General features: G+C 46.2%; 1 protein-coding gene across 1 annotated transcript in view; it reads right to left on the bottom strand.

Annotated features, from left to right (window-relative positions):
- Window positions 1-18,043: 18,043 nt before the first annotated feature.
- Window positions 18,044-26,104, bottom strand: part of LOC140910082 (uncharacterized) — a 30,124-nt gene continuing 22,063 nt past the window's right edge. The window contains exon 3 of the mRNA XM_073340270.1: window positions 18,044-18,231. Coding sequence (XP_073196371.1) covers window positions 18,044-18,231 — 188 coding nt within the window. The remainder of the gene's footprint in view (window positions 18,232-26,104) is intronic.

The raw sequence follows: 26,104 nt of genomic DNA, 5'->3' as shown, positions 1-26,104 counted from the left end.
TCAAGGCAGCCTTCACCTCCTGAAGTACGCGCCGGGGGGTACGAGGTCTGGAGAGCCCCATGCGCCGAGCGAGCATCACGGGATCCAGCCAGTCTCCCCGGTCGTAGTCCAGGAGGTCTCCGACTCTCGTGACTTCCGCCAGGACCAAACTCTGGCGCACCGAGCGGGACTCCGCCGCCTGCACACGGAGCTGGGGGTTGTTTAGCAGGGGCTCCATGAGGAGATCTGCTCCCATGGTGGCCTCCACGGACCTGGCCGTTGAAAACAGTTTCCAGGTCTGGAGGAGGTCCTGGTAGAAGACCGGCAGCCTGGAGAGGTCTCGTGGAAAACCTCTCGGACAAAGATAAAAGAGCTGCCAGTCGTATTGGAGCCCTTGGAAGCGGCGCAGGAAGGCGTGCGCCAATATGCTCCACGTCGAACTACCTGCACTATAAAGCAGCCTCTGCAGGGCCTGGAGGCGGAAGACACGGACCTGAGTGTGCAGACACTTCAGGCCCTGCCCTCCTTCCTTCAGGGGTAGATGAAGAACCCCAACAGGGGCCCAGTGCATTCCTGACCAAAAGAACTCTAGAATCGATGTCCGGAGGTTGGTCAGGAAACCCGGGGCCGGGACCAGGGTGTTGAGCCGGTACCAGAGCGTGGACAGGACTAGTTGGTTAAGCACCAGTGCTCTCCCTCGGAGGGAGAGACATTGGAGTAGCCTTGTCCATTTCCGGAGCCGCTCTATCACCCCGCCTTCTAAATTTTGTCAGTTCTCCGGTGGAGAAGGGTGCGTGGCAGAAAGGTAAACGCCTAGGTAAAGCAGTGGATCCGCGCTCCACCAGATGGTCTGAAGCGCAGGTGGGAGGGAGCTAACCTGCCGCCAGTCCCCCACCGCCAAGCCGGAGCTCTTGACCCAGTTGACTCGGGCAGAGGAGGCTGCCGAATAGATGGTCTGGCAAGCCTCCACCCGCGCCAAGTCCCCCGGGTCCTGGACCACGAGAAGCACGTCATCGGCGTACGCCAACAGGACCAGCCGCAGCTCCGGCTCCCGCAGCACCAACCCCGTCAACCTCCTGTGGAGGAGACAGAGGAAGGGCTTGATCGCCAGAGCGTACAGCTGGCCCGAGACGGGGCACCCCTGCTGCACTCCTCGCCCGAAGCTGACCGGTTCAGTCAGGGTCCAGTTGAGCCTAACCAGACACTCCGTGGAGGCATACAGCACCCGGAGAAAACTCACAAACTGAGGTCCGAATCCAAACGCCCGCAGAGTGTTCAGGAGGTACCCATGGTCTACTCTATCTAACGCCTTCTCCTGATCGAGAGACAGGAGGGCGAACGACAGACCGTCTCTATGCCCGAGCTCCAAAAGGTCTCGGACTAGAAATAGGTTGTCAAAAATGCTGTGACCTGGGACAGTATAAGTCTAGTCTGGGTGGATCACGTCCGCCATCACGGACCCTAGCCACAGCGAGATTGCTTTCGCTACGATTTTGTAGTCCATGCTAAGGAGTGAGACGGGACGCCAGTTTCGTAAATCACGGAGGTCCCCCTTCTTCAGTAACAAGGCGAGCACCGCTCGCCTGCATGAAAGAGGGAGGACCCCGCCCTGCAAAGAGTCAGCCCAGGCAGTGGCTAGGTCTGGGCCAAGGGTGTCCCAGAATGCGCGGTAGAACTCCACAGTCAGCCCGTCCATGCCCGGAGATTTATTGGTGGGCATGCGACGGAGGGCTTCCGAGAACTCGGCCAGGGTGAGAGGCAGCTCTAGCCGGTCTCAGTCGCCCACGCTGACCGTGGGGAGTTCCTCCCAGAGCACCCTGCAAGCGCCAGGATCGGTTGGATCTGGGGAGAAAAGGCTTGTGTAGAAGTCACGGGCCCTCCCACACATCTCCACCGGATCCGTGAGGGGGGCGCCGTCTTCTGCTAGAAGGCAGGTGACGTGTTTCTTGGCCCCCCTCGTTTTCTCCAGGGCATAGAAGAAATGGGAGCCGCGATCCATCTCCCGAAGGAGGTGGATGCGGGATTGAACAAAGGCATCTCGGGCCCGATGGTCCTCGAGGGCCCAGAGCTCCTCCCGCTTTTCCCGGGACGCTCCGCAGAGGAACGGGTCCTCGGGGCTGGTGGCCAGACGCCTCTCCAGCTCTAACACCTCCCGTTCCAACTGCTCTATCGCTGCATTTCTCCGTCGGCTGGTGCCCCGGGTGTAGTCATGGCAGAAGAGCTTGGCGCGCACCTTCCCTAGATCCCACCATTGCCGCGCTGAGGGAAAGGCATGCCGCTGCTCTCGCCAGGCCAGCCAAAACTCCCAGAAGGACGTCATGAAGTCCTCATCCTCCAACAGGCTGTTGTTAAAGTGCCAATAGGCTGGCCCCGGCCTCTCTGCACGGAGGGAGGTTGTTATGGTAGCTAGATGATGGTCGGAAAATGGGGCCGGCCGAATGTTGGAGGACTGGGCCTGTGAAAGATGGAAACGGGATAAATAAATACAGTCCAAATGAGAGTGGTGTGACCGATGGGCCTCCACCCGGACAAAGGTGAACGTGGAAGTGTCATCTGGGTGGTGGTCACGCCAGACGTCTACTAGGGAGTGATGTTCGACTATTTCTCGGAGAATGTTCGCAGCGGCTGGGCTCAGCTCGGCCCCTGAGCGGTCCCGTTCCTTGAGGTGGTGTTAAAGTGCTAGGACTAGGCACGCATGAGAATCTAGGGTGCCGAGGAAGTCGGACACCTGCTGATAGAATTGTGGCCATTTCGGGCTCGTTGTCGGGGCATAGATATTAACAAAGTTGACCACGAGCCCCTCCATACGGATTCGGAGATGCAGCAGGTGGCCCGGCACGGCCTCAGTGACCCCTAGCACCTCGGGCCATAGGTTGGGGGAGAACAGGGTCGCCACTCCAGTTTGTCGAATCGTGAAGTGGCTGAAGTAGACCCCATCTCCCCACTCCAGCTGTCCTTGGTGGTCGGATCCGTATGGGTCTCCTGCAGGAAAACCACAGAGTACTCCCCTTCCCGAAGGTAAGAGAGCACCTGGGACCTGCGGAGAGCCATCCTACAGCCCCTGGTTTTCAAAGTTGCGATAATAAGAGGCGTCATGCGGAGGGCTGGAGGAGTGGGGGTTCCTTATTGGCGGGGGGGTTTGCGGCCCCCAGCGGGTCGCGCAGCAATCCGTGACCCATCCTGTAAGTGAGTAAATCATCACAGAAGCTGCAGGCCCGCCCGTAGGCCACAGCACCATGCCTTCCTTTCCCTCTACCCTCCTTTATAAGGGCCCTTGTGGCCTGGAGGAGTTGATCAAAATCCCCCCATAGCTGGAGAGCCAGCTGTACCCTGTTGCGGGAGCCACGGATGTTTTCTAAAAACTCCCGCAATGCGTTTCGCAGCTCATGGAGGGGGTGGGGTTGCGATTTCTGGGTTATTCCCTGGTGGGGCTCTTGGTGCAGCCTCGTGGTCCGCTGAGGCTGGCAGGCAGAGTGTGGACCACCGATAGGGCGTCTGACAGGCTAAAGTTATTAGGTCCATCTCACGCCTTGGGGTAGAAGGGGATGGCGGAGGGAAAATTGCAGCTCCTAGTGGGTCGCGGCAGGAAAATGCAAAGGCTGCTCCCTGGGGGGAATCCGCAAAAAACAGGAAAGAAATAACCTCAGGGGCGGCAATAGCATTGCAGGAGGAGGTGGATTGGGCAAGGACAGGGGTGGGGGCGGGGGCAGAGGCGAGGCTCTGGGCTTCTGGAGGCAAGCAGCTGAAAAGTGGTGCCTCCTGAGCAGATTCGAGGGTTGAGGGGTAGGGGAGGGGGCTCCCAGTGATGCTAGGTGCAGGCTCTGTGGTGGATTTGGCGGCCATGGCATCAGGTGGTGGACCACCTTCTGTAGGGTGCCCGCCCAGGAAGGCGGTTAGGGGGAGGGAGCATGGGGAAAGGGGGACTGGGGTGAAGTTGCCCAGATCGAGGCCAGCTGGCAGTAGATCATCCTCTCTCCCTAGGGCCTCAATCTCCTCATACATGGAGGAGAGGTCGTCTTCTGCTACCCCGGGGGCTCCTCCTCTGGGGCCTGCCTCGACGGTCGCTTCGGGGTTCACGGGGGGTTCAGGTGGTTGTTCGGGTAGAAGGGGCTTCCTCAGGGGTCTCGGAGGGGAGGGTCTCCCGTGGAGGGGAGATTCTACCTTCCAATGCCATTCTGTCTTCCTCTCCTGACACCGGCGGATGGATCTGACTCGTGGGCATAGCGGAAGGCTCAGTATCAGTTCCTCCCTTCCTGGTCTTCCGGGGGGCCTCCGCATCGGATGGGTGCAGCAGAGCTCGAGCCTTCCGCTTGCCTCGCTTCTCCTGGACTAGGGTCCAGCCCTCCATAGTGTTGTCTGGGGGTTGGTTAGCAGGGGTCGTGTCGGGGGGCAGAAGTGATGGTTCAGGGGTTCGGGGGGGTAACAGTGAGGCAGCATGGGGGCGGGGGGTTCTCCTTGGGGCGGGCCCTCTCCTATACCCGGTAATAGCTTTGCTGCACCCTCCTCCATAGGCTCTGCTGGATTGTTGATAGCAAGGGCGGGGCTCCCTCGCTTGTCTGGGCGTTATAGGGGAGTGTCTCTTGGGCCCAGACAGGAGCAGCGGTGGATCGAGCAGGAGGAGAGGCGGTTTCAGGTGCCGGGCGGCCAGGGGCATCGGCAACGACGGAGCCGACGTCCTGCTGGGTCTCGGGGGTCTCGGGTGCTCCTCCCTGCTGTGTCAAAGGGCAGCCTCTGCGGACATGCCCCGCTGAGTGGCAGAGGTAGCACCGGGCTTCTCCCATGGAGTAAAAGACCCGATAGCGGGCTCCCTGGTAGGGGACTAGGAAGGACCCCTCGAGCGCCTCTTCGTCACGCACCGCCGGCGGCAGTAGAAGCTGCACTTGCCGGCGGAACGAGAGGACGTGACGGAGGGTGGGGTCCTTGCAGCCCTACGGGAGAGGGCTGATGACAGAAACAAGTTTCCCCAGGGTGGAGAGAGCAGGTAACAGGGCGGCACTGGGTAGAAAGGGAGGGACAGAGGTGAGGACTAGGCGAACGCCCAGGTCCTCTAGCGGCTCCAGGGGGACAAACACCCCCCCCCACCACCACCAGGCCCCTCTCCACCGCCTCCTGGGCGGCAGCCTCCGATGCTAAGAAAAAGACAGCCTTCCTGTACATTTTGGAGGCCGCCACGATAGCCGTGGGTCCTACCATCCTCGCCAGCTTCTGCACGTATGTCTCCACGTGGGGCGAGGCGGGGACCAGGAGGCAACGGACGCCATGCTTCCTGGTCATGGTGGGAAAGGGGCCCCGGCCGCTATTGATGGTAGCGGAGGCGGTGGGTGGGCGAGATGACGAGGCGGCAGGCGGGGGGGGGCCTGTCACCACCCGGGCATACGTCCTGGGGGCCGGGGGAGGGATGCTCGCAGAGCTGGTGGAGGGAACAGCGGGGAGGGATGCCATGGTCGGTGACGAGGCCACAGCGGTGGGGGGAGCCCCTGCCATGGAGGGCCTGGTGGTTTTAGCGGGGCCCTTTCCTTTCTTCACCCCCGGCCTTTCCGGCCAACTGGTGGGGGGGTTCCTAGAATCTGGGGGGGCAGTGGACGTAGCAGCGGCAGTAGTCGCCCCGGTGTCTCCTACTGCTGATGCCCCAGCAGGGGCGGTGGCAGGTGTTTTGACAGCAATGGTGGGGGGGAGGGCTTGGGGGCTGGGCAGGGGGGAGGTAGGGGAGGGGCAACTGAGGTTGTTAGAGGGGCCTCACCCCTCTCATTCCCCGCCATTGTGAGCAGGGAGAGACTGGGAGATACCAGAATGGGGTGGGGGGGAAGCAGATTAACCACTCCTCCCTGCTGGGCTGCAGGCGGGGGGTGGGCGTGCCAAAGGGGTCGGACTGGACGGGGGAGAAAAACAGGAATTGGGGTCCGGTAACAGGGGCAAACTGTGGGGTAAACATTCCGGTGTGGGGGGGCGGGGGACATGCCCCAACGCACGTTTGCTCAAAGAGTCTCGTTTGGTCGGCTGTAGTGTCTGGTCCGAACGGCAAAATTCAAAGCAAACAGCTGAATCCAAAGGCAGATGGCAAGTTGCCAGCAGGGACGGATGGCGGGGGGGCCGTGACGGTCGTAGTAGTGTTCGGGGGGGCACCGATGGATCGGGGGGCAGCTCCGTGTCACACCCCCTGTGTCCCTACAAACGCAATTAAAACACAGTCAAACTCCCCCCACATGAGAGTACAGTTCAAAAATTATTCAGTCTTACGGCCCCCTCCACGATGGTTAATAGCTTCCCTGGGTGATTTTTTCTGTCGGCTATCTTCTCTTCCGGCTTTGTAATGAGGCTTTCAGCAGGCCAAGAATGTTGCAGAGAAAAGAAGAATCTTCCTAGCTCAGTACGGGTTTAGAAATAACAGCAAAACGGCTGGGTCTGGGGGCTTCCACTCCCCTCCTCCGGGTAGCGGGTCGACAGTCCTCCCCCCCCCCCCCGGGGGATTTCAGCTGGGGCAAAAGTGGCGTCCGAGAGCAGGTGTGTGTGGGGGGGGGGGGGGGCTGGCAGAAAGCTGGCAACCGACCAGCACTTGAACGGGAGCAAAAAAACAGCAAAAAAAACCAAAACGAAGAAAAAGCATCTGGCCCGGTCAAGGGGGGGAACTAAGGCAGGGTCAAAAAGTAAGAAAAATCCAGGCCAGGGGGCTTTAGGAGAGAATAGCTGAGCAGCAAGCGAAGGAGGTCCCTTTTCCCTGGGTAAGGGAACAGGGAAGGGTCCGGAACAATCAGGAACCTTCTGGAGCCAATTAAGACAGGCTGATTAGAACACCTGCAGCCAATCAAGAAGCTGCTAGAATCAATTAAGGCAGGCTAATCAGGGCACCTGGGTTTTAAAAAGGAGCTCACGTCAGTTTGAGGTGTGCGTATGAGGAGCTGGGAGCAAGAGGCGCTAGGAGCTGAGAGTGAGAACGTGGACTGTTGGAGGACTGAGGAGTACAAGCATTATCAGACACCAGGAGGAAGGTCCTACAGTGAGAATAAAGAAGGTGTTGGGAGGAGGCCATGGGGAAGTAGCCCAGGGAGTTGTAGCTGTCTCACAGCTGTTCCAGGAGGCACTCTAGACAACTGCATTCCACAGGCCCCTGGGCTGGAACCCGGAGTAGAGGGCGGGCCCGGGTTCCCCCCCCAGACCTCCCAACTCCTGGTCAGACACAGGAGGAGTCGACCTGGACTGTGGGTTCAGAAAAATGGCCAAGCTGAGGGCTGCCGTGAAGCTCCAAGGCGAACAAATCCGCCAAGAAGCGCAAGACCCACCAAGGTAGAGCAGGAACTTTGTCACAGTATGTAAATGTAATTTCCTCCCAATTTAAACTCTCTGCATGTTGTCCAAGTGGTGTAAAATGGCCTTAGCATAAATAAGATTCATGTCTGCTGTTACTTGTGAAAAAATTGAGATATCCTAGAAAGTTTGTGTTCATCATCATATAGACAGAGTGAATATTCAGCTGTTGGCACATGGGGCACCACTATGTTCCACTTAGTGGTGCTATTTGCAGAGATTACGGTTGTGCTAGAATAGCTACTTTGTCTGTTTAACCAAGTGATAAATCAGCATTTAACTAGATAGATTAAGTTTACCCATTCCAACTCTGGTGGCAGACAAATACATGAGACACAGCTGCCCATACAGCTGGTAAAGAACTGGAATGTGCATTCTGTGGGAAATTCCACCATTTGGATAAAATGTCATTCCAAATCCAAATGAAAAGCGAAAATTTTGATATTTCCTGACAAACAACGTTCTGAATAATTTCAATTTGGAACCATCAAAACATTTTGTTTCAATAGTGTTGAAATGTTTCATTTTGACTTATATAGTACATACATAATGTTAATATTCATATTTTATTTAGCATAAAAGTCACAACAAAATGAATGTAAATGAAAAAGTCAAAATAGAATGTTGCAATATTGCAAAATAGAATGTTCCATCGAAAATTTCATCAAAATCATCATGTTCCTGTAAAAGTTTTGATTTCAACAAAGCTGCATTTTTCAATGGAAAATTGTTCTACTAACATTTTTTTTTCACCAGCTGTAATTCCCACTAATGCAGACTATGTGTCCCCTGACTCCACTGTCAATCATCAAGGCGGCGGTCAATCTGAAGGCATGTTCCCTAGATTGTTTCCTGGCTTTGCTGAAGTCAGGCATGTCATGCTGGAGCACCCAGTTTCTCAGGCCCTGGGGCTCAGCCTTCTCCTCCAGATCACCCTGGAACAAAAGAAGGAGGAAATGCCCAGACCATAAGTCTTCCTTTCAGTACTCCATAGTTTGGTCTGTGAATTCAGCGTGTTCCAAGTCCCTCCTTCTCCATGCCTACACAAAGAAGATGTAGATTGCTAGCAATGGTAAGTGGTCTACATCCAACCTGGGTCACCTTGCTACACTTTTGCATACTAGAACCCCTAGACTTGGTTCACAGGTCCAGAATCGCATGCCAAGGACTAGGAATACTGCAGAGACAGTGCACTTAGTCACAGGAGATGAGGGCAACAATGGTATCACTACAGAAAACCTTGTGACTGAGTTGGTTGTAGCACTGATGGGATGAGTAGCAGTCCTGTGAAAACTTCCTTGGTTAATTGTTGACTTGTGGAGCCTTGGGTAGGGGAAGGATGAAAAATATGGAGACAAATCAAATAATGCTTTTCAATGACTAACAAAAGCAGTAATGAAAATAAGTAAGGAAATGACCAGAGTTCCTAAAATAAGTGGGCTCTTCATCTGTACAACTCCGGACTCCTGCTTTGGGAGGTGTGACATATCAGGTACTTGCAGCTGATACTATCGTTAGTGTTCAGGTGCTCAGCTTTCCTCACTTCTGGCTTTCTGATGTGCTCATATTTTAGCAGTACAAAAAGTCATAGAATGCTCTTTAGCTTTGAAATTTTTTGTGCAGTTTTATGAGTTTCTTTAATAACACATGGCTCTTTCTTCTGCCCTCACATTAATAAGATCCATATCCTGCCACTGCCGAACTACTATATTTAAACAATAGCTCACATGGAGTTAAATTCATGGTGTATTTCAGAAGAAAAGACAATAAAAGATGAATGGCTGATAGTAGTCAATAAAAATTAAAAATTTAAAGTAAATAACTCTTACATACAGAATGTGATTTTTTTTTTTTAGTTTTTTTGCTGGAAATCTACCATGTAAGAGTTAGGTTAGCAATGTGCTTGTTATTCAATGAGAAAATAGCCATTTGTCAAGTATGCAAACAGAGTCGAGACCACAGCAAACTATTAACCTAAGGGCATGTCTACACAGAGCAGCAATACACACTCTGCGGGTGTGATTTCTAAAGCACACTAATGTGTTGTGCACTAATTGGTCCGTGTAAACCCTGTTGGTGTGCACAAAAAGATTCAGTGTGCATGTGTAGTGCATGTGTAATGGACCAATTAGAGTGCAACAGGTACCAGAGCTCTTTATGTGTGCCTAAATACGCCTATAATGTATAGAATATAAAGGAATAAACCATTACAATTTAGGAAAATGGGATATGAATGAAAATGACTGAACTGATAGAGAATACTAAACTGACTGCGGACAGCTGCAGCAACAATAGGCAATAGTCAGAGATTACAGCAAAAGGCCATTCTGGAGTGTTGCATGTCTAGAACTCTGATTTTTAAGGTGCTTGACTGGAAGCAGCTAGTATCTTCTAGGATAGGACCCACATTTCCCATTTCAGAGCCACATGCCTTACACCATAGCAGCTCTTGATAACAGCAAAGAAAGTCTTTATCTCCAAGAGTATCCCAAGGTGCCCAGTAGTAATTTCCGCCTCCGTTAATCACCAGGTCCAGTTTCCCATTATTTTTATTAAAAGCAAGTTTATCAGAGAAAAATTGGAAGAGTGTCAGGAGAGAGGAAAAAATCATAAAAAAACTCAACTAAACCATTGTTAAATGAGCCCAATTATTTTTATTACAATCTAGTATGGAAACAGCAGGTTTTCATTTTAAAGAATTAATTTGCTTCCTGTAACCCAACCCCCCAGTAGAAAACCGTGACTCTTTCTCAGTCCGTATCCTGTACCGGTTAGGCTGTACCCAGTTTCAGCAAGCCTCTTACTGTAAATTGTGTGAGGGGCTAAACTGGGAAAGACCAAAACTGGGGGACATCCTGGTGGTGTAGAGTTCTTAGATGTATCTTAAACATGAGTTTTCCATTCACTTCAGTGGACTCCGGCTCAAGTCTCAAAACTGGTGCTTTATGCCACTGATGGCTAGCACAAGGCTGTTGAGGAGTAGTTCTTGTACATGCTTCATCTTTCCCTCTTGCAGGTCAGCAGCTAATGGTGAACCATGTTCAGGGCTTGAGCACTGCCAGGTGCAGCCTTTTACAAGTTTTTAACCCAGTTCACATCATTGTTAGGAAATAGATCTTCACTGGGCCTAGTTCTTATACGTATTTAAAGTATGACTAAGACTATACGTTTCAGGTGGATTCTGGGTATCTTCAGAAAAAAGAAAGTGCTGTAAGAAGTGATTAGTTTAATATACACCCAACTTTTAAGATAAAAATACTTCATTTTAACAAAGCAAAAAATGAAATATTGACCAAGATAAAGTAATAAATGTGGCTTTGTATATTAGAGATAGACAGATAAACTCAAACAGAGACAACTCAGCACCATTTTTCTGGGGTCTTTATCAAATCTTTTGCTACAAGGCATTTTGTACAGAATACTAGCTTACTGTATTTTATTTAGAAGTAGATCTGCATTTTTATTCTGGCCACAAAATAGCTGAAGCAGTGTTAACTTCCGAGGAAGCAATTTTAAAACTCTGCCTATACTCAGAATAACCCTTTGAATATAGGTTTCAGAGTAACAGCCGTGTTAGTCTGTATTCGCAAAAAGAAAAGGAGTACTTGTGGCACCTTAGAGACTAACAAATTTATTTGAGCATGTAGCTCACGAAAGCTTATGCTCAAATAAATTGGTTAGTCTCTAAGGTGCCACAAGTACTCCTTTTCTTTGAATATATTACATTAATTTCCTGACATTTTGACACTGGAGAGAAAGCTTTTGGTGATACTCACTGCTTAGCAAAACAAATAATACATCCTACAGGGATTTAAAGAAGTAGTACATTTTAGTTTCATATAGTTGCTGAAGTAAAATTAAATAACTATTTCCAAATCCCATGACCCTTCAGAGCTTTTATTTCATTTCCTCCTCCTTGAAGTAACTCCTTCCTTTCAAATATCCACTATTACAATTTATCTAACACTCATCTCTCATACAGCTGGTGAAATCTGAAAGGTTTTAGGTTTCTTTGTAAGATGAAAAAAATCTTTAAAATGTTCACACCTTCTGTTTGGTTTATTAGTATTTTATTATTGTTTTCAATCATTTTAAACACTGATGGCACCCAATTCTATTGTGAGAACCAATGCAGTTTGTGAGCCTAATTCTGTTCTCACAGAAGTCAAGAGCAAAATTCCCATTGACTTTAGCAGGGACAGGATCAAGCCCAGTGTGTTGGTTTTACATTCCAACATTTACAATCTTAAAATGGTAATAATGATAACTTAAAAAAATCTTCTCATGTGGTGGGATTTTCTAGATAGTTTTCCCCTGCCCCATAAGTACTCTCCCTTCTCCTCCTTTTGCACTGGGAAAAAAAAAAGCAAAAAAAAAAGCTAGTATTCGGTACTTTCATGTAGTCATTGCACTTTTTAAAAAGTATCCCTGTGTAGCACATCTCACGAGGCGGCAGGGAGGCACTTCTTATGTAATCGTTTATCAGCAGATTTTTCATTAATTTTGACCAATTATGCTGGTCTCTTTAAAAAGATTGTACACATCTGTCTGCTTTTTCTTGTGACCTTTTGACCTTAAACAATATAGTCTAGATTTTTAAAAAATCCTAAATTAGGGTGATGGATGAGAAGTATTTAATGATAGCCAAAATCAATGATTATTTTAATAAGCAACAGAGCAGGTCAACACTTTTTGTTGAAAGATTTTTTGATGAAAAAATGCTTTTTCCATTTTGGTTGAAGTTTTCCAACTTCTCAACAAAAACTGACTTCTCAGATATATTTTGGAGGGTTTTCAAAAATGGAAATTTTTTACCAAAATCTAAAAGATTTTTTTAAATTTCAACATTTTCACAGGAAACTTCAAATTAAATGCATTTTTTAAAAAAACCCCATAGAAGACATTTGGGATTTTTCTATTAGCTTCAATAAGCAACACAATATGTATGATCTGTTAAAATTCTGTTAATACAGGTGAGTTTTGGCTGGAATAGCCATAATCCTTCCACAAGAAACCTGACACCTTCCTAGTTTAGGAAACTTTCCTTCTCTTGAATCTCCAAATTTTTCTTCTCCTCACACATTTCTTACTTTAAAACCCTGTAGTCACACTGTCTGGAGTGGTTCCTGACTAGGAGTGCCAAGTTCAGACTTCTCAAGAAGCAAGGCGGAGACCCCAAACTTGGTTGTATGTGCTATAATTACAAAGTTCACCAACCCAGTAATAAGTGTGAACACCTAAAGCAGTATAACATTCTTACTATGGAGTCACAGACAGTCCCCCTGGGCATTCCAGGTATCTTGCCATCCAGGCAAGCTGGACTTAGTTATAATTGGTTGCTATATACCAAAGATCACAAAATATTCAGGTTCCTCCCAGTCCCAAGATACCAGTCACTTGCCCTAGTTCAATTTGTACCCTAGATCTCACACCAAAGACAACACTTGTAACTAATCCTGTAGTAAACTAACTAAAGATTTATTAACTAGGAAAAATAAATGAGTTATTACAAGGTTAAAGCAGGCAAATATCTATACACACATGAGTTACAGTCTATGGTTTTACAAGGTGATAGAGTTGTAATAATCTGTCAACTCTGAATGTCTTTTAGGGCTAACCCAGATTGACCCTGGAGATCTCTGCTTCTGTTCCATAGCTCCAGCCATGTGAGAGTCCAAACAGCAAAACAGAGATGAAAAAATTTCTTGTCAGATGTTTTGATTTCCTTCTTCCAGAATTCAAGCTGAGGGTATGAACCCTTTTGCACATAGCCTCTTCATGGGTGTAAAGGGGCAATTAACAAACTCTTTTTATTGTGATGTCCCACAATGGCTCATTAGGTTTTGATAGGCCTCTGTGATGATTAGACGATAGGGGTGTTGGAACAATTTTTATAGTGGGGGTGCTGAGACAAAACTGTAAACGCTGTATACCACTTCAAGCTTTCCCCCTTTTTAACTAAGAATTTCACTATGTTAGTTATGTTGCTTGTTTTAGGATCCCTCTTTCAACCTAAGCTGTTTTATAAGGCTCAGCTGGAAAAATATACCACTCTCAGACACTAGGCACGTCATATATATATTTAGATAAAAACTGATTTAATTTGTAGCAACACTCCTAGTATTCATCCAATATAATGTTATAAAGGTATTGAAGAAAATAAGAACGGCCATACTGGGTCAGTTCAGTTGTCCATCTAGCCCAGTGTCCTATCTTCTGACAGTGGCCTGTGCCAAATGCTTCAGAGGGAATGAACAGAAAAGGGCAATTATCAAGTGATCCACCCCTGTTATTGAGTCCCAGCTTCTGGCATTCAGAGGTTTATGGACACCAGAGAATGTGGTTACATCTCTGACTGCCTTGGCTAATAGCTATTGCTGGACCTATTCTTCATGAATTTATTTAATTCTGTTTGAACCCAGTTATACTTTACAACATCCTCTAGCAATGTGTTCCTATATTGACTGTGACTTGTGTGAAGAAGTACTTCCTTATTTTTGTTTTAAACCTCCCCACTATTAATTTCATTGGATGAAACCTGGTTCTTGTGTTATGTAAAAGATAAATAATACTTCACTATCCATTCTCTCCACACTGTTCATAATAAGAAAAGGAGGACTTGTGGCACCTTAGAGGCTAACCAATTTATTTGAGCATAAGCTTTCGTGAGCTACAGCTCACTTGCTCAAAGAAATTGGTTAGTCTCTAAGGTGCCACTAGTACTCCTTTTCTTTTTGCAAATACAGACTAACACGGCTGCTACTCTGAAAACTGTTCATAATGTTATAGACCTCTATCATATTCCCCCTTAATTGTCTCTCTTTTCTAAACTGAAGAATTGTAGTCTTTTTAATCTCTCCTCACATGGAAGCTGTTTCATACTCCTAATCATTTTTATTGCCTTTCTCTTCCAATTCCAGTATATCTTTTTTGAGATGGGGTGACCAGAACTGAAAACAATATTCAAGCATACCATGGATTTATATAATGGCATTATGGTATTTTCTGTCTTATTAGCTATCCCTTTCCTATTAGCTCCGAAGATTCTGTTGGCTTTTTTGGCTGCCACTGCACACTAAGCAGATGTTTTCAGAGAACTATCCACAGTGACTTCAAGAAGAAAAGGAGTACTTGTGGCACCTTAGAGACTGACCAATTTATGTGAGCATGAGCTTTCGTGAGCTACAGCTCACTTCATTGTGTGCATCCGATGAAGTGAGCTGTAGCTCACGAAAGCTCATGCTCACATAAATTGGTTAGTCTCTAAGGTGCCACAAGTACTCCTTTTCTTTTTGTGAATACAGACTAACACGGCTGTTACTCTGAAACCAGTGACTTCAAGAGCTCTTTCCTGAGTGGTAGCAACTAATTTAGACCCCATCATTTTGTATGTATAGTTCGGATTATTTTTTCCAACGTGCATTACTTTGCATTTACCAACATTAAATTTCATTTGCCACTTTCTTGCCCAGTCACCAAGTTTTGTGAGATCCCTTTGTAACTCTTTACAGTCAGCTTTGGACTTAACCATTTGAGTAAATTAATATTGTCTGCAAACTTTGCTATCTTACTGTTTACCCCATTTTTCCAAATCATTTATGAATATGTTGAACAGAACTTGTCCCAGTACAGACCCTTGGGGGACCCGGCTATTTACCTTACTCCATTGTGAAAACTGACCATTTATTCCTACACTTGGTTTTCTACTTTTTAACCAGTTACTGATCCACGACAAGACCTTCCCTATAGGGCTGTCAATTAATCACAGTTAACTCACATGATTAGCTCAAAAAAATTAATCGTGATTAATCACACTTTTAATCGCACTGTTAAACTATAGAATACCAATTGAAATTTATTAAATATTTTTGGATGTTTTTCTAATTTTCAAATATATTGATTTCAATTAGAGCACAAAATACAAAGTGTACAGTGCTCACCTTATATTATTATTTTTATTACAAATACTTTCACTGCAAAAATGATAAACCAAGAAATAGTATTTTTCAATTCACCTCATACAAGTACTGAAGTGCGATCTCTTTATCATGAAAGTGCAGCTTACAAATGTAGATTTTTTTTTGTTACATAACTGCCCTCAAAAAAAACAAAACAATGTAAAACCTTAGAGCCAACAAGTCCATTCAGTCCTATTTCTTGTTCAGCTAATCGCGAAGACAAACAAGTTTGTTTACATTTACAGGACATAATACTACCTACTTCTTATTTACAATGCCGTGACCACCAGCCCAGCCCGGCACCATGGCCTCCACAGTGGCAGCCTTCATCACAGTGGCCCTTTTGGACACCCTGGGCGTATTGCCAGGGACAGGTCCAGTGCCCAAGATTTAGGTCAGTGTTGGTGTCATAGAATCATAGAAAATCAGGGTTGGAAGGGACCTCAGGAGGTCATCTAGTCCAACCCCCTGCTCAAAGCAGGACCAATCCCCAATTAAATCATCCCAGCCAGAGCTTTGTCAAGCCTGACCTTAAAAACTTCTAAGGAAGGAGATTCTACCACCTCCCTAGGTAACACATTCCAGTGTTTCACCACCCTCCTAGTGAAAAAGTTTTTCCTAATATCCAACCTAAACCTCCCCCACTGCAACTTGAGACCATTACTCCTTGTCCTGTCATCTTCTACCACTGAGAATAGTCTAGAACCATCCTCTTTGGAACCACCTCTCAGGTAGTTGAAAGCAGCTATCAAATCCCCCCTCATTCTTCTCTTCTGCAGACTAAACAATCCCAGTTCCCTCAGCCTCTCCTCATAAGTCATGTGTTCCAGACCCCTAATCATTTTTGTTGCCCTTCGCTGGACTCTCTCCAATTTATCCACATCCTTAATGTAGTGTGGGACCCAAAACTGGACACAGTACTCCAGATGAGGCCTCACTAATGTCGAATAGAGGGGAATGATCACGTCCCTCGATCTGCTGGCTATGCCCCTACTTATACAGCCCAAAATGCCATTGGCCTTCTTGGCAACAAGGGCACACTGTTGACTCATATCCAGCTTCTCGTCCACTGTCATCCCTAGGTCCTTTTCTGCAGAACTGCTGCCTAGCCATTCAGTCCTTAGTCTGCAGCGGTGCATGGGATTCTTCTGTCCTAAGTACAGGACCCTGCACTTATCCTTGTTGAACCTCATCAGATTTCTTTTGGCCCAATCCTCCAATTTGTCTAGGTCCCTCTGTATCCTATCCCTACCTGCCACCGTATCTACCACTCCTCCTAGTTTAGTATCATCCACAAATTTGCTGAGAGTGCAATCCACACCATCCTCCAGATCATTTATGAAGATATTGAACAAAACCGGCCCCAGGACCAACCCTTGGGGCATTCCACTTGATACCAGCTGCCAACAAGACATGGAGCCATTGATCACTACCTGTTGAGCCCGACAATCTAGCCAACTTTCTACCCACCTTATAGTGCATTCATCCAGCCCATACTTCTTTAACTTGCTGACAAGCATACTGTGGGAGACCATGTCGAAGCTTTGCTAAAGTCAAGAAACAATACATTCACTGCTTTCCCTTCATTCGTCCTCGGCGTCCTTTGCCCCACCTGCAGGCAATGCCGGCACCGCTTGCAGCGGCACTGCCAACAGAAGCACCAGCACCGCTGTTGCCCCCTCAGCTCTGGCACCAACCCTCCCATCAGCGGTACCACCGGTGGCTACAGCTTCGATTCCACCAGCGTCGATGATATCTGCATCGCCGGAACCAGCAACTTCAGCATCTGCTTCAGCACCAATATTTCTGCCCCCAGTGGTCCCAGTATCGCAAGTTGTGGAATATGGCATGCCGTGAGACCCATGGGGTGCTGAAGGGAGTGAGCAGGGTCCACTGGCAGACCTCTCCTCCTCATCCTCCCCAGATGAAGTGGTGGCAGGGATGTCGCTGGCCCCAGCTCTGGAGGATAACAGGCTAAACTCCATGGAGCTGTCCTGTTCTGCTCAAGTCACGCAAGTTCTACTTGGCAGTAGAAAGCCCTCCAGAATGGCAACGTACCTTGCCAAGTAGAAGAGTTTCTCTGTCTGGTCGGAGCAGCACTGTCAGTCACCAGTGCTTGCCTTGGTGCCATTCATACTGGACTACCTCCTCATTCTTAAGCAACAGGCACTATCCATGTCATCAATAAGGGTCCACTTAGCCACCATCTCCGCCTTCCATCCAGGCGCAGATGGCCGCTCAGTCTTCGTGAACCTGATGGTCAGCCATTTCCTTAAAGGTCTCAACAGACTATACCTGCAAGTACAACAGCCTATCCCAGCTTGGGACCTTAACCTAGTCCTTTCCAGACTTACGAGCCCACCATTTGAGCCACTGCCGATGTGCTTCCTGCTTTTTTCATGCAAGGTGGCGTTTCTGGTGGCGATAAACTCAGCTAGGAGAGTGTCGGAGCTGAGGGCCCTTACATCAGAACCCCCTTACACTGTGTTCCATAAAGACAAGGTTCAGCTCAGGCCTCACTCTGCTTTTCTCTCTAAGGTTGTCTCCCAGTTTCACATCAACCAGGACATCTTCCTCCCAGTATTCTGTCCTAAGCTGCATTCCTGCAGCTGGGAGCAGAGGCTTTACTCATTGGATGTCCTCAGGGCACTAACCTTCTATATCGAGAGAACAAAGCCATTATGAAAGTCCATCCAGTTATTTGTAGTCTTCCCTGGATCACGTCATACTTTCAGGAGTGTTATGACTTGGCGAAGGTGCCCGCTCGAGCAATCCCCACACGCTCCACCAGGGCTCAGGCTTCCTCAGCAGCATTTCTGGCACAGGTCCCCACACAGGAAATCTGCAGAGCGGCAATGTGGTCCTCGATACACACTTTCATGACTCACTATGCGATCACTCAACAGGCCAGAGACGATGCGGCCTTCGGACGAGTATGCTCCAATCAGTGGATGACTCTGACCACACCTCCTGAACTTTGGCTTTTGAGTCACTGGATTGGAATGGACATGAACAAGCACTCAAAGAAAGAATGGTTACTCACCTTCTCATAACTGTTGTTCTTCGAGATGCATTGTTCATGTCCATGCCAATGCCCACCCTCCTACACCTCTGTCGGAGCAGCCGGCAAGAAGGAACTGAGTGGGTTGGGGATTGGCAGGGCTCTCTATTGGAAGCCATGAAGGCACGACTCCAGGGGGTGCCCAGGCCAACCCTACGGATGCTGCTAAGGGAAAAATCTTCCAGCTGGCATGCACATGGCACGCACACACTTGATTGGAATGGACATGAACATTACATCTCGAAGAACAACAGTTATGAGAAGGTGAGTAACTGTTTTTTTCCTGCCTCCAGCCACATGACATGGATTAGGGTTTACACATTGTTATGCCGCTATTACATGGCAGGACTCCAGTGACTAATGTTATAATTTTGTTCAATATAATATATCATAATTTTAATATCACATGATATCATAATATCCTCCACTGTTAGCTATAATTCCAACAAATCAATACAACTAATTAACAAAACACACAAATAACATCTAGGATGCAGTTCAGGGCAGACAACCTGAACTCAATTGATGGATGAGAGGGTTATTCTGCTTTTTATTGGACATCTGCCAATAACTGTTATTTGTGAACTTTGATGGTTTGTTAGTCACATGGTCACTTTTCATTCTCAAAAGAGTTCCTTCTGTGTAGATCCAGCACAGATCCTGAGTTTGCCATTCCTGCTCTTTTCATTGTCAGTGACTGGGTGGACTTGCGTTACTTCTGTCAGTTCACAAGCTCTGTCAATTGCATTCTGGATGTGTTAGGGGGTGTCCTCCTTGGTTTTATTTAGTTGTCTATTATTCCTCTTGTAGGAGAGGCCATCCAACCAGATCGTTATTTATGAAGTATGACCATTTATATCTGTTAAATTACCTGCAATTTCTTTAAAATCCACCTCCCTATCCCACTTGCAAGGGGGTAACAGTTTGATATTCTTATATAGCATTTCTTCCCTTCTAGTTTATTAACATATAGTTCTTTTGTAACTATTTTTTAAAGTTTATTGGCTGAGGCTGAAGAATCTTGTTAGATATGGCACTAGACTTCTTTCCTTCTGCCCTTAAATCTTTGAACTGATGACAAGTTATTCCATAATTGTCCATTATGGGGTTCTTGCTCCTCCTTTTTATGGATCTTGAACAGGCCAATGTGAGAGACAAGATACGGGACTAGATGGACAAATGGTCAATGGCGATTTCTATATTCCTATATTCCTTTATTCTAGTTTCAAAATCATTTGACTTTAATAAGACACATTAGCATGGATCAATTACACAGGAAAAGAAAATATTAGATCAGGTTTGAATAATGTAACCCAAGCCTTTATTATAGTAAATCACATAAATCTGCTATGAAAGTTTAATCAGTGTAGGCTGTCATGCTGTTGGCTAGTTTCAGAGCTTCTTACCCCATTGCACAGGCCATTATAGTTCAGTAGAAGATTAGCAATTTGCATGCATATAGTGTAATTATTCCCGGACTTACAATTGTCTTTTATCTAGAGATGTGAGAGCTTGACCGGTCTTCCTTGTGAAGTAGGCTTTTCTGTTTTTCTTTTAGAAAAAAATTCTCAACCCTTTCAAGCCCAAAGAGAGCTTCCAAAGTCAAGGGAGAAATCCTACAGAACCAGATTTAAGCATTTAGGCCTAAAATCTTCCATCAGATTCACCAGGAAGAGCTCATATAAGCAGTTTCAAATTAAATGTTATTCTGGCTGCAACACATCAATGTTAATCTCTGAAAGTGCCCATACATAGAATCACAGAATCACAGAACTGGAAGGGAGGTCATCTAGTCCAGTTCCCTGCACTCAAGGCAGGATTAAATATTATCTAGACCGTCCCTGACAGGTATTTGTCCAACCTGCTCTTAAAAATCCCCAGTGATGGAGATTCCATCGCTTCCCTAGGCAATTTATTCCAGTGCTTAACCACACTGACAGTTAGAAAGTTTTTCCTAATGTCCAACCTAAACCTCTCTTGCTCCCATAGCTTCTTGTCCTATCCTCAGAGGTTATGAAGAAAAACTATTCCCCCCTCTCCTTGTAACAACCTTTTATGTACTTAAAAACTGTTTTTATGTCCCCCCTCAGTCTTCTCTTCTCCACATTAAACAAACCCATTTTTTCAATCTTCCCTCATAGGTCATGTTTTTTAGACCTTTAATCATTTGTATTGCTCTTCTCTGGACTTTCTCCAATTTGTCCACATCTTTCCTGAAATGTGACACCCAGAACTGGACACAGTACTTCAGTTAATAATACGCGAAGTAGAGTGGAAAAATTACTAAGCGCGAAGTAGAGTGGAAGAATTACTTCCCGTGTCTTGCTTACAGTACTCCTGCTAATACATCCCAGAAAGATGTTTACACTGACTCATATTTAGCTTGTGATAAACATAAAATATTGTTGAAAACATGAAATACCATTTTCAACTGGGTCTGAGCCATTACTACAAACTGGAAATAGACAAACTGATCCCCAAAAGAGGGCATTTTGCCATAGAAAAGGAACATATTTCACACCAAAGGACCACTTACTCCAATTCTTCTGTTTTGGCGCTATCTTAGGTTAAAGTTATTTAGAGAGGAAAAGCTATTGATTTGTCACCGTTTGCAGACTGTGCAGGCTCTGGGGTGAGCCAAATGGATACACTTTTCTCTTTACTGCTTTTTGAATGCCAAATATTGTATCTGGCCCTAGTGCAGATAGAAAGAAGGCTACAAGACCCTTCTGTCCTCTTGCATTCCTGTTTAAGGGACAGGAAGGGCTTTCTTGTATTATCTCTTGAGGCACAATGACAAGGCAGAAACAGAAAGAAAGAAGACAAGTCCATGGATCTGTCTCACCCTGCATCAGTCCATGGGGTCCCCTAGAATCACCGTGGGAAAGATGCCCATGCGCAGCAAAGAGCTGGGAGAAGGAATTTGCTTTCTGAGGCACAGTTTGTGCACATGCGCGTGCACACACACGCACGCGTGCTCTGCACTACAGCCTGCCAAAATTTGAAAAAAAATCTTTTTGTCAAAAATGGCCTTTTAATGAAAACAAGAAATCTGCAAAACGTTGACTTCCAACCTTTTTGTGACTTTTTTTTATTGAAATGTTTATCTGTTCTCTTCAAAATAATTAGCGAAAAATTTTGTTTACCAAAACCCAGGTTTCTTGGTCGACCACTTCCTGGAAGTCCATTTTCTGTAAACAAATACATCTGGGGGGAAAAAAGTCAATTAAAGAATTTCATGGAAAAAATAGGAAAATGAAAACGGAGTCCGTTTCAAATCCCGTGATGTGGAGACAACTTTAACAATTTTCAGTATATTTTGTTTTAATTTTTTGACCAGCTCTGCTGTGCTCTACCCCTTAGTTAGGGCCATGTGCCCCATAAGGAAGAGAGTGCAAGAGGATACACGTAATATTTTCAGTGTATGAGACCAGTCCCACCAAGCGCAATTCCAGGCCCCTGGGTGTTGTGGGGGTGTGGGCTCTGGGAGGGATTTTGGGTGCAGGATGCAGGCTCTAGGCTGGGGCAGAGGGTTGGGGTGCAAGAGGGGGTCAGGGGATGAGCGCTTACCTCGAGCGGCTCCTGAAAGAGACTGGCAGTGGCTCCTAGGTGGGGGGCTGAGGGAGTCTCCGTGCACTGCTGCCCGCAGACACTGCTCCCACAGCGCCCATTGGCCACAGTTCCCAGCCAATGGGCGCTGCGGAGTCAACGCTAAGGGTGGGGGCAGCGTGTGGAGACCCCTCTCCCCAGGGGCCACAGGGACATCAGCCTCTTCTGGGAGTGGCATGGAGCAGTGGAGTGAGGGTGCAGGAAGCCTGCCTTAGCCCTGCTGCGCTGGCAGCGACCAGGGGCCCCCAGGACCTTTTAAATTGCCTGGGCCCCTGGGCAATTGCCCCCTTTGCGCCCCTCCTCCTCCCCATCGGCTGGCCTGTATGAGACAGAGCCACAGGCTGGTTCATTGAGTGGAACATGTTAGTGCAAAAATAAGCATCTCATGCATACTTTGATTTACAGCTCTTTGATTGTAAGTGAGAGGACTGAGAATCAGGGCCATTATTTTTCTTTTCTCTGAGTACTCTACCTTCAAATGTAAGGATTCTCTCTGCCGGTCAGTTAGGTGCTGTGCTGGGGGAGGAGGGGGGGGCAGAGGATTTTATACAATGAGAGAGACACTCTCTGGGTTATTTTTTTTCCTCATGGAGATGTATTTTTCCTTTGTTCTTGTCCTTAATCTAACATACATGGAATGGCTCACATGCTTAAATTTAGGAACCTGTTTAAGGAACTTTGCCAAATCAGGGTCTTATTATTTAATATAGATCTATTCATGTTAACAATGAAGGTTTCGTCTAAATGTAAATCTACCTTTGTATCTCAATATATGTGCACCAAAATCCTGACCAGTGTAGAGTTATATGAAAATTATTATTGAATTTTTAAGGTATTTTTTTAAAATCAGACTGTAGGGTTCAAACTTTCAAAAGGCAGGAGCCCAGGCACTTGACTGTACAGACAGCTTCTGCAATGGTGCATATAAAAAACTAATCCTTCACATGCACAGTTATTCCATTTGAATTCAAGTGCAGTTGCAGGTCAGCTTTTGCAAGTGCAGTTTTTGTGCAAGCTAAGGGCCTCCCTTGACAGAGTATATCTCTAACTGAAAAAAGAAAAGGAGTACTTGTGACACCATAAGCGAAAGCTTATGCTCAAATAAATTTGTTAGTCTCTGAGGTGCCACAAGTACTCCTTTTCTTTTTGCAGATACAGTCTAACATGGCTGCTACTCTGAAACCTATCTCTAATTGGTAATCTATGAATAAGCAGCCTTAAAGGTTGTGAATCCTGCTAAACAACTTGTACTATCACTTTCCCATTTCTTATTACTGCGATGCTACAAAACAAAGGAAGATGTCAATGGAAAGAATGTGAATCCAACCTGGACACCAAGGGTCCTCTTTGGGCCCACACTGACTGTTCTCTCCATAAATGTTGTAGGACTGTCAGCTCCTAAACAGGAAATTATTGCTGATACTTACACAAAATACCAGTGCCATGTTCTCTACCTACAGGAGATACACTCAGGATTACAGGACAAATGACCCAGGACATTAGGAATGATGTTGGCTGTGGAGAGACAGTCAATTTGGCAGCACTGTATTGTTAAGGCAGGTATCAGGATTGCATCCATCTAAAAAATGGAAGAGAATAATATCAAGCTTCTCACCGCTGAGAAGGATAAGATCTCCATAATTTCCATCTAGAAGCCACCAGAGATACTATTCAATTTCATCGACCCACCTGTATGACAACGAAGAGTACCACACGTTAATTGGTGATTTCAACAGCCATAACAGTCAAGGGGGCTATACAGAGAGCAAAGATGATAGAAACTTGGCAGTTGCTCATCAGCTGAGCCTGCAGCTCCCTAGTTCTTTCAACAGTTGCCAGTGGAAGCATGTGTATAAGCCTGACCTAAACTTTGTTAGTACTACATTAGTTCACATGTGTAGAAAATTGGTGCTAGACCTAATTCCGAGTGCATACCACCACCCAATGGGAATTGAGATAAGCACTGGTATCTTTTGTATCATGGTGTCAGAATGAAGTTCAACTTCAACAAAGCAAACTAGTTGGCATTCGCCAAAGATCTTGACACAGCTGTCAGACCTATTGCACTGATATCAAGAAATATGGCTGCTTTGTCGATGCTGTGCATCTGTCTACTAGGTGAAACATATCTTGTGGATGTCAGAGGGAATATAACCTTGGCCTAACTCCCCGAACAGCCATACTGTATGAGACATCCAGGCAAAAATTCCAAGCAGACCCCTTTGGTGATGACACAATAGCTGCTGGTGAACATCTACTGTTGGAAATTTCTAAAGAACACCTAAAATCCTGGCAGAACTTAATAGAATCTGTGGATATTACACTTAACAGCAAAAAACATAGTAGACCATATGTAGACTCTCCAACTCTGATATTTCAACATCTGGGTAATCAGATTGCCCACCAAATGCTACTACATGGGAAGGATAAGTGGACTACCACTACCAACTAGTCATCACTTCGGAAAATACCTCTGGATACATCCAGCAATCTAGATCTTAAAGTGCCTTCTCCATGAAGGATTGGATTCGGGCATCAATATCCTGAAAATAGGGAAAGCAGTAGGCTTAGATAACATCTGAACTGAACAGATCAAAAATTTCAGCCTACATAAATGGAAGGGACTCTTGAGTATGTTTAAGATTTGTCTCATCTAGCTCAAGATACTGAAAATCCGGTGACAAGCCAAGGTAGTGGCCCTTTTGAAGCCTGGTAAGGAACCATCCAACCCAAACAATTTTTGACCTCTCTCACTCTTGTGTGATATTTTAAAATTGTTTGAGTGACTACTGTTGTATTGCCTTATACAAGTTATCAGACCACTTCTGATCAATTAACAGGTTGGTCATGTAATGAATAGCTTCTGAATTTGATGCAACATATCAAAGATAAATATGAACAGGGATTGATTAGAATAGAGAATGACTCTGTATCCAGGGTACTTTGGCTCCCACCAGTCAAGCACCTTCCACCCAGTGCAGATCAACTCCAGAGTATATGGTGTTGTCTTAATAGACTCTGCACTGGAGTTGGTTGGTCTGGAGATGTGATGTTCAACTGGGCCTACATCACTGTCCCAATACTCATGACTGTCTCAATACTCAGTGGCAGAGAGCCTGAAAACATGAAATATCTCATGTGATGCCAGCAGCTTGTGCACAAATTCTCTTCCAGTGACCTGGCAGAGTGCAATGACTGGGCAATTGCATGTTCACAGATGTGGCAGGTTGCAGTATGAGGACATGACCCCAAGGCCTCATTTAAGGAATGGGGGATAAGTAGGAAGGAACAATAGGCACATACCTGAGGAATTCTAAACCCAATACTATTCACTGCTGCTTTTGTTGCAACACTTGATAGTGATATAGGTATCTGATAAATGTCAGTACTAGGCTTAGCCTTGGATTACCGCATTGCTGTCCATAGTGAGAAGAACATATTCATTTAATAACTGGCAACAAGACAACAATAAGGGTATCTCCATTTTCCATCTTGCAAATATGCAAATGTACAGCTTTGTTGTTATTCCCAAACACATGCTGACATAAAATACAGAGTTATGATAAATTAGACTCTCCTGCTTGAGATAATGGAAGTGTCCTAGACCAGAAACCTCTTTTTCAGTACCATTGTTATGACATGATTGATCAGAAAATTATAAAACTGCCTGGTAAGCATACTGTATATGTATGGACATCATCCTTTACACACAGAAAAAAGGCCAATGCTCGCAACTGTCACTCATGCTAGTAATTCTCACTCACCCATAGAGTCTCGTTTAAGTAAATGGGACTACTTATATGAATGAGGTTGTTCGATTAAGCCCTAGATTGACAGGCATCACTGCCTACGATGTGGTATTCAGAGATTTCAGCGTAAACCATAGTGAAACTATTGTTGTGGACCAAACTGTTACAGCAGGATGGTCTTCTCCAAAGCTTTAATATATAGTGTTATATGTTTCTGCTAGAGCTAGTAGCAGAAATAAATGTCCTAATGATGCATTAATATATTGTTGTCCAACAACTTGTAGTTGAGGTAGAGACTATCTTAAAGAAACACATTCAATCTTCATTTAAAGACTCTGAGTGATTCAGACTGTTGTAATAATTGGGTTCTAAAGGGGTTCCCTCACTGTAGGTGCACCTCCTTGTGGCTGGGTCTGGGAATTAGCTCTGACCCCGGCTGGTGCCCC

The sequence above is a fragment of the Lepidochelys kempii genome, chromosome 1, assembly GCF_965140265.1.
Source record: "Lepidochelys kempii isolate rLepKem1 chromosome 1, rLepKem1.hap2, whole genome shotgun sequence".
Lineage (NCBI taxonomy): Eukaryota > Metazoa > Chordata > Testudines > Cheloniidae > Lepidochelys > Lepidochelys kempii.
This window is presented reverse-complemented; position numbering and strand designations above follow the sequence as displayed.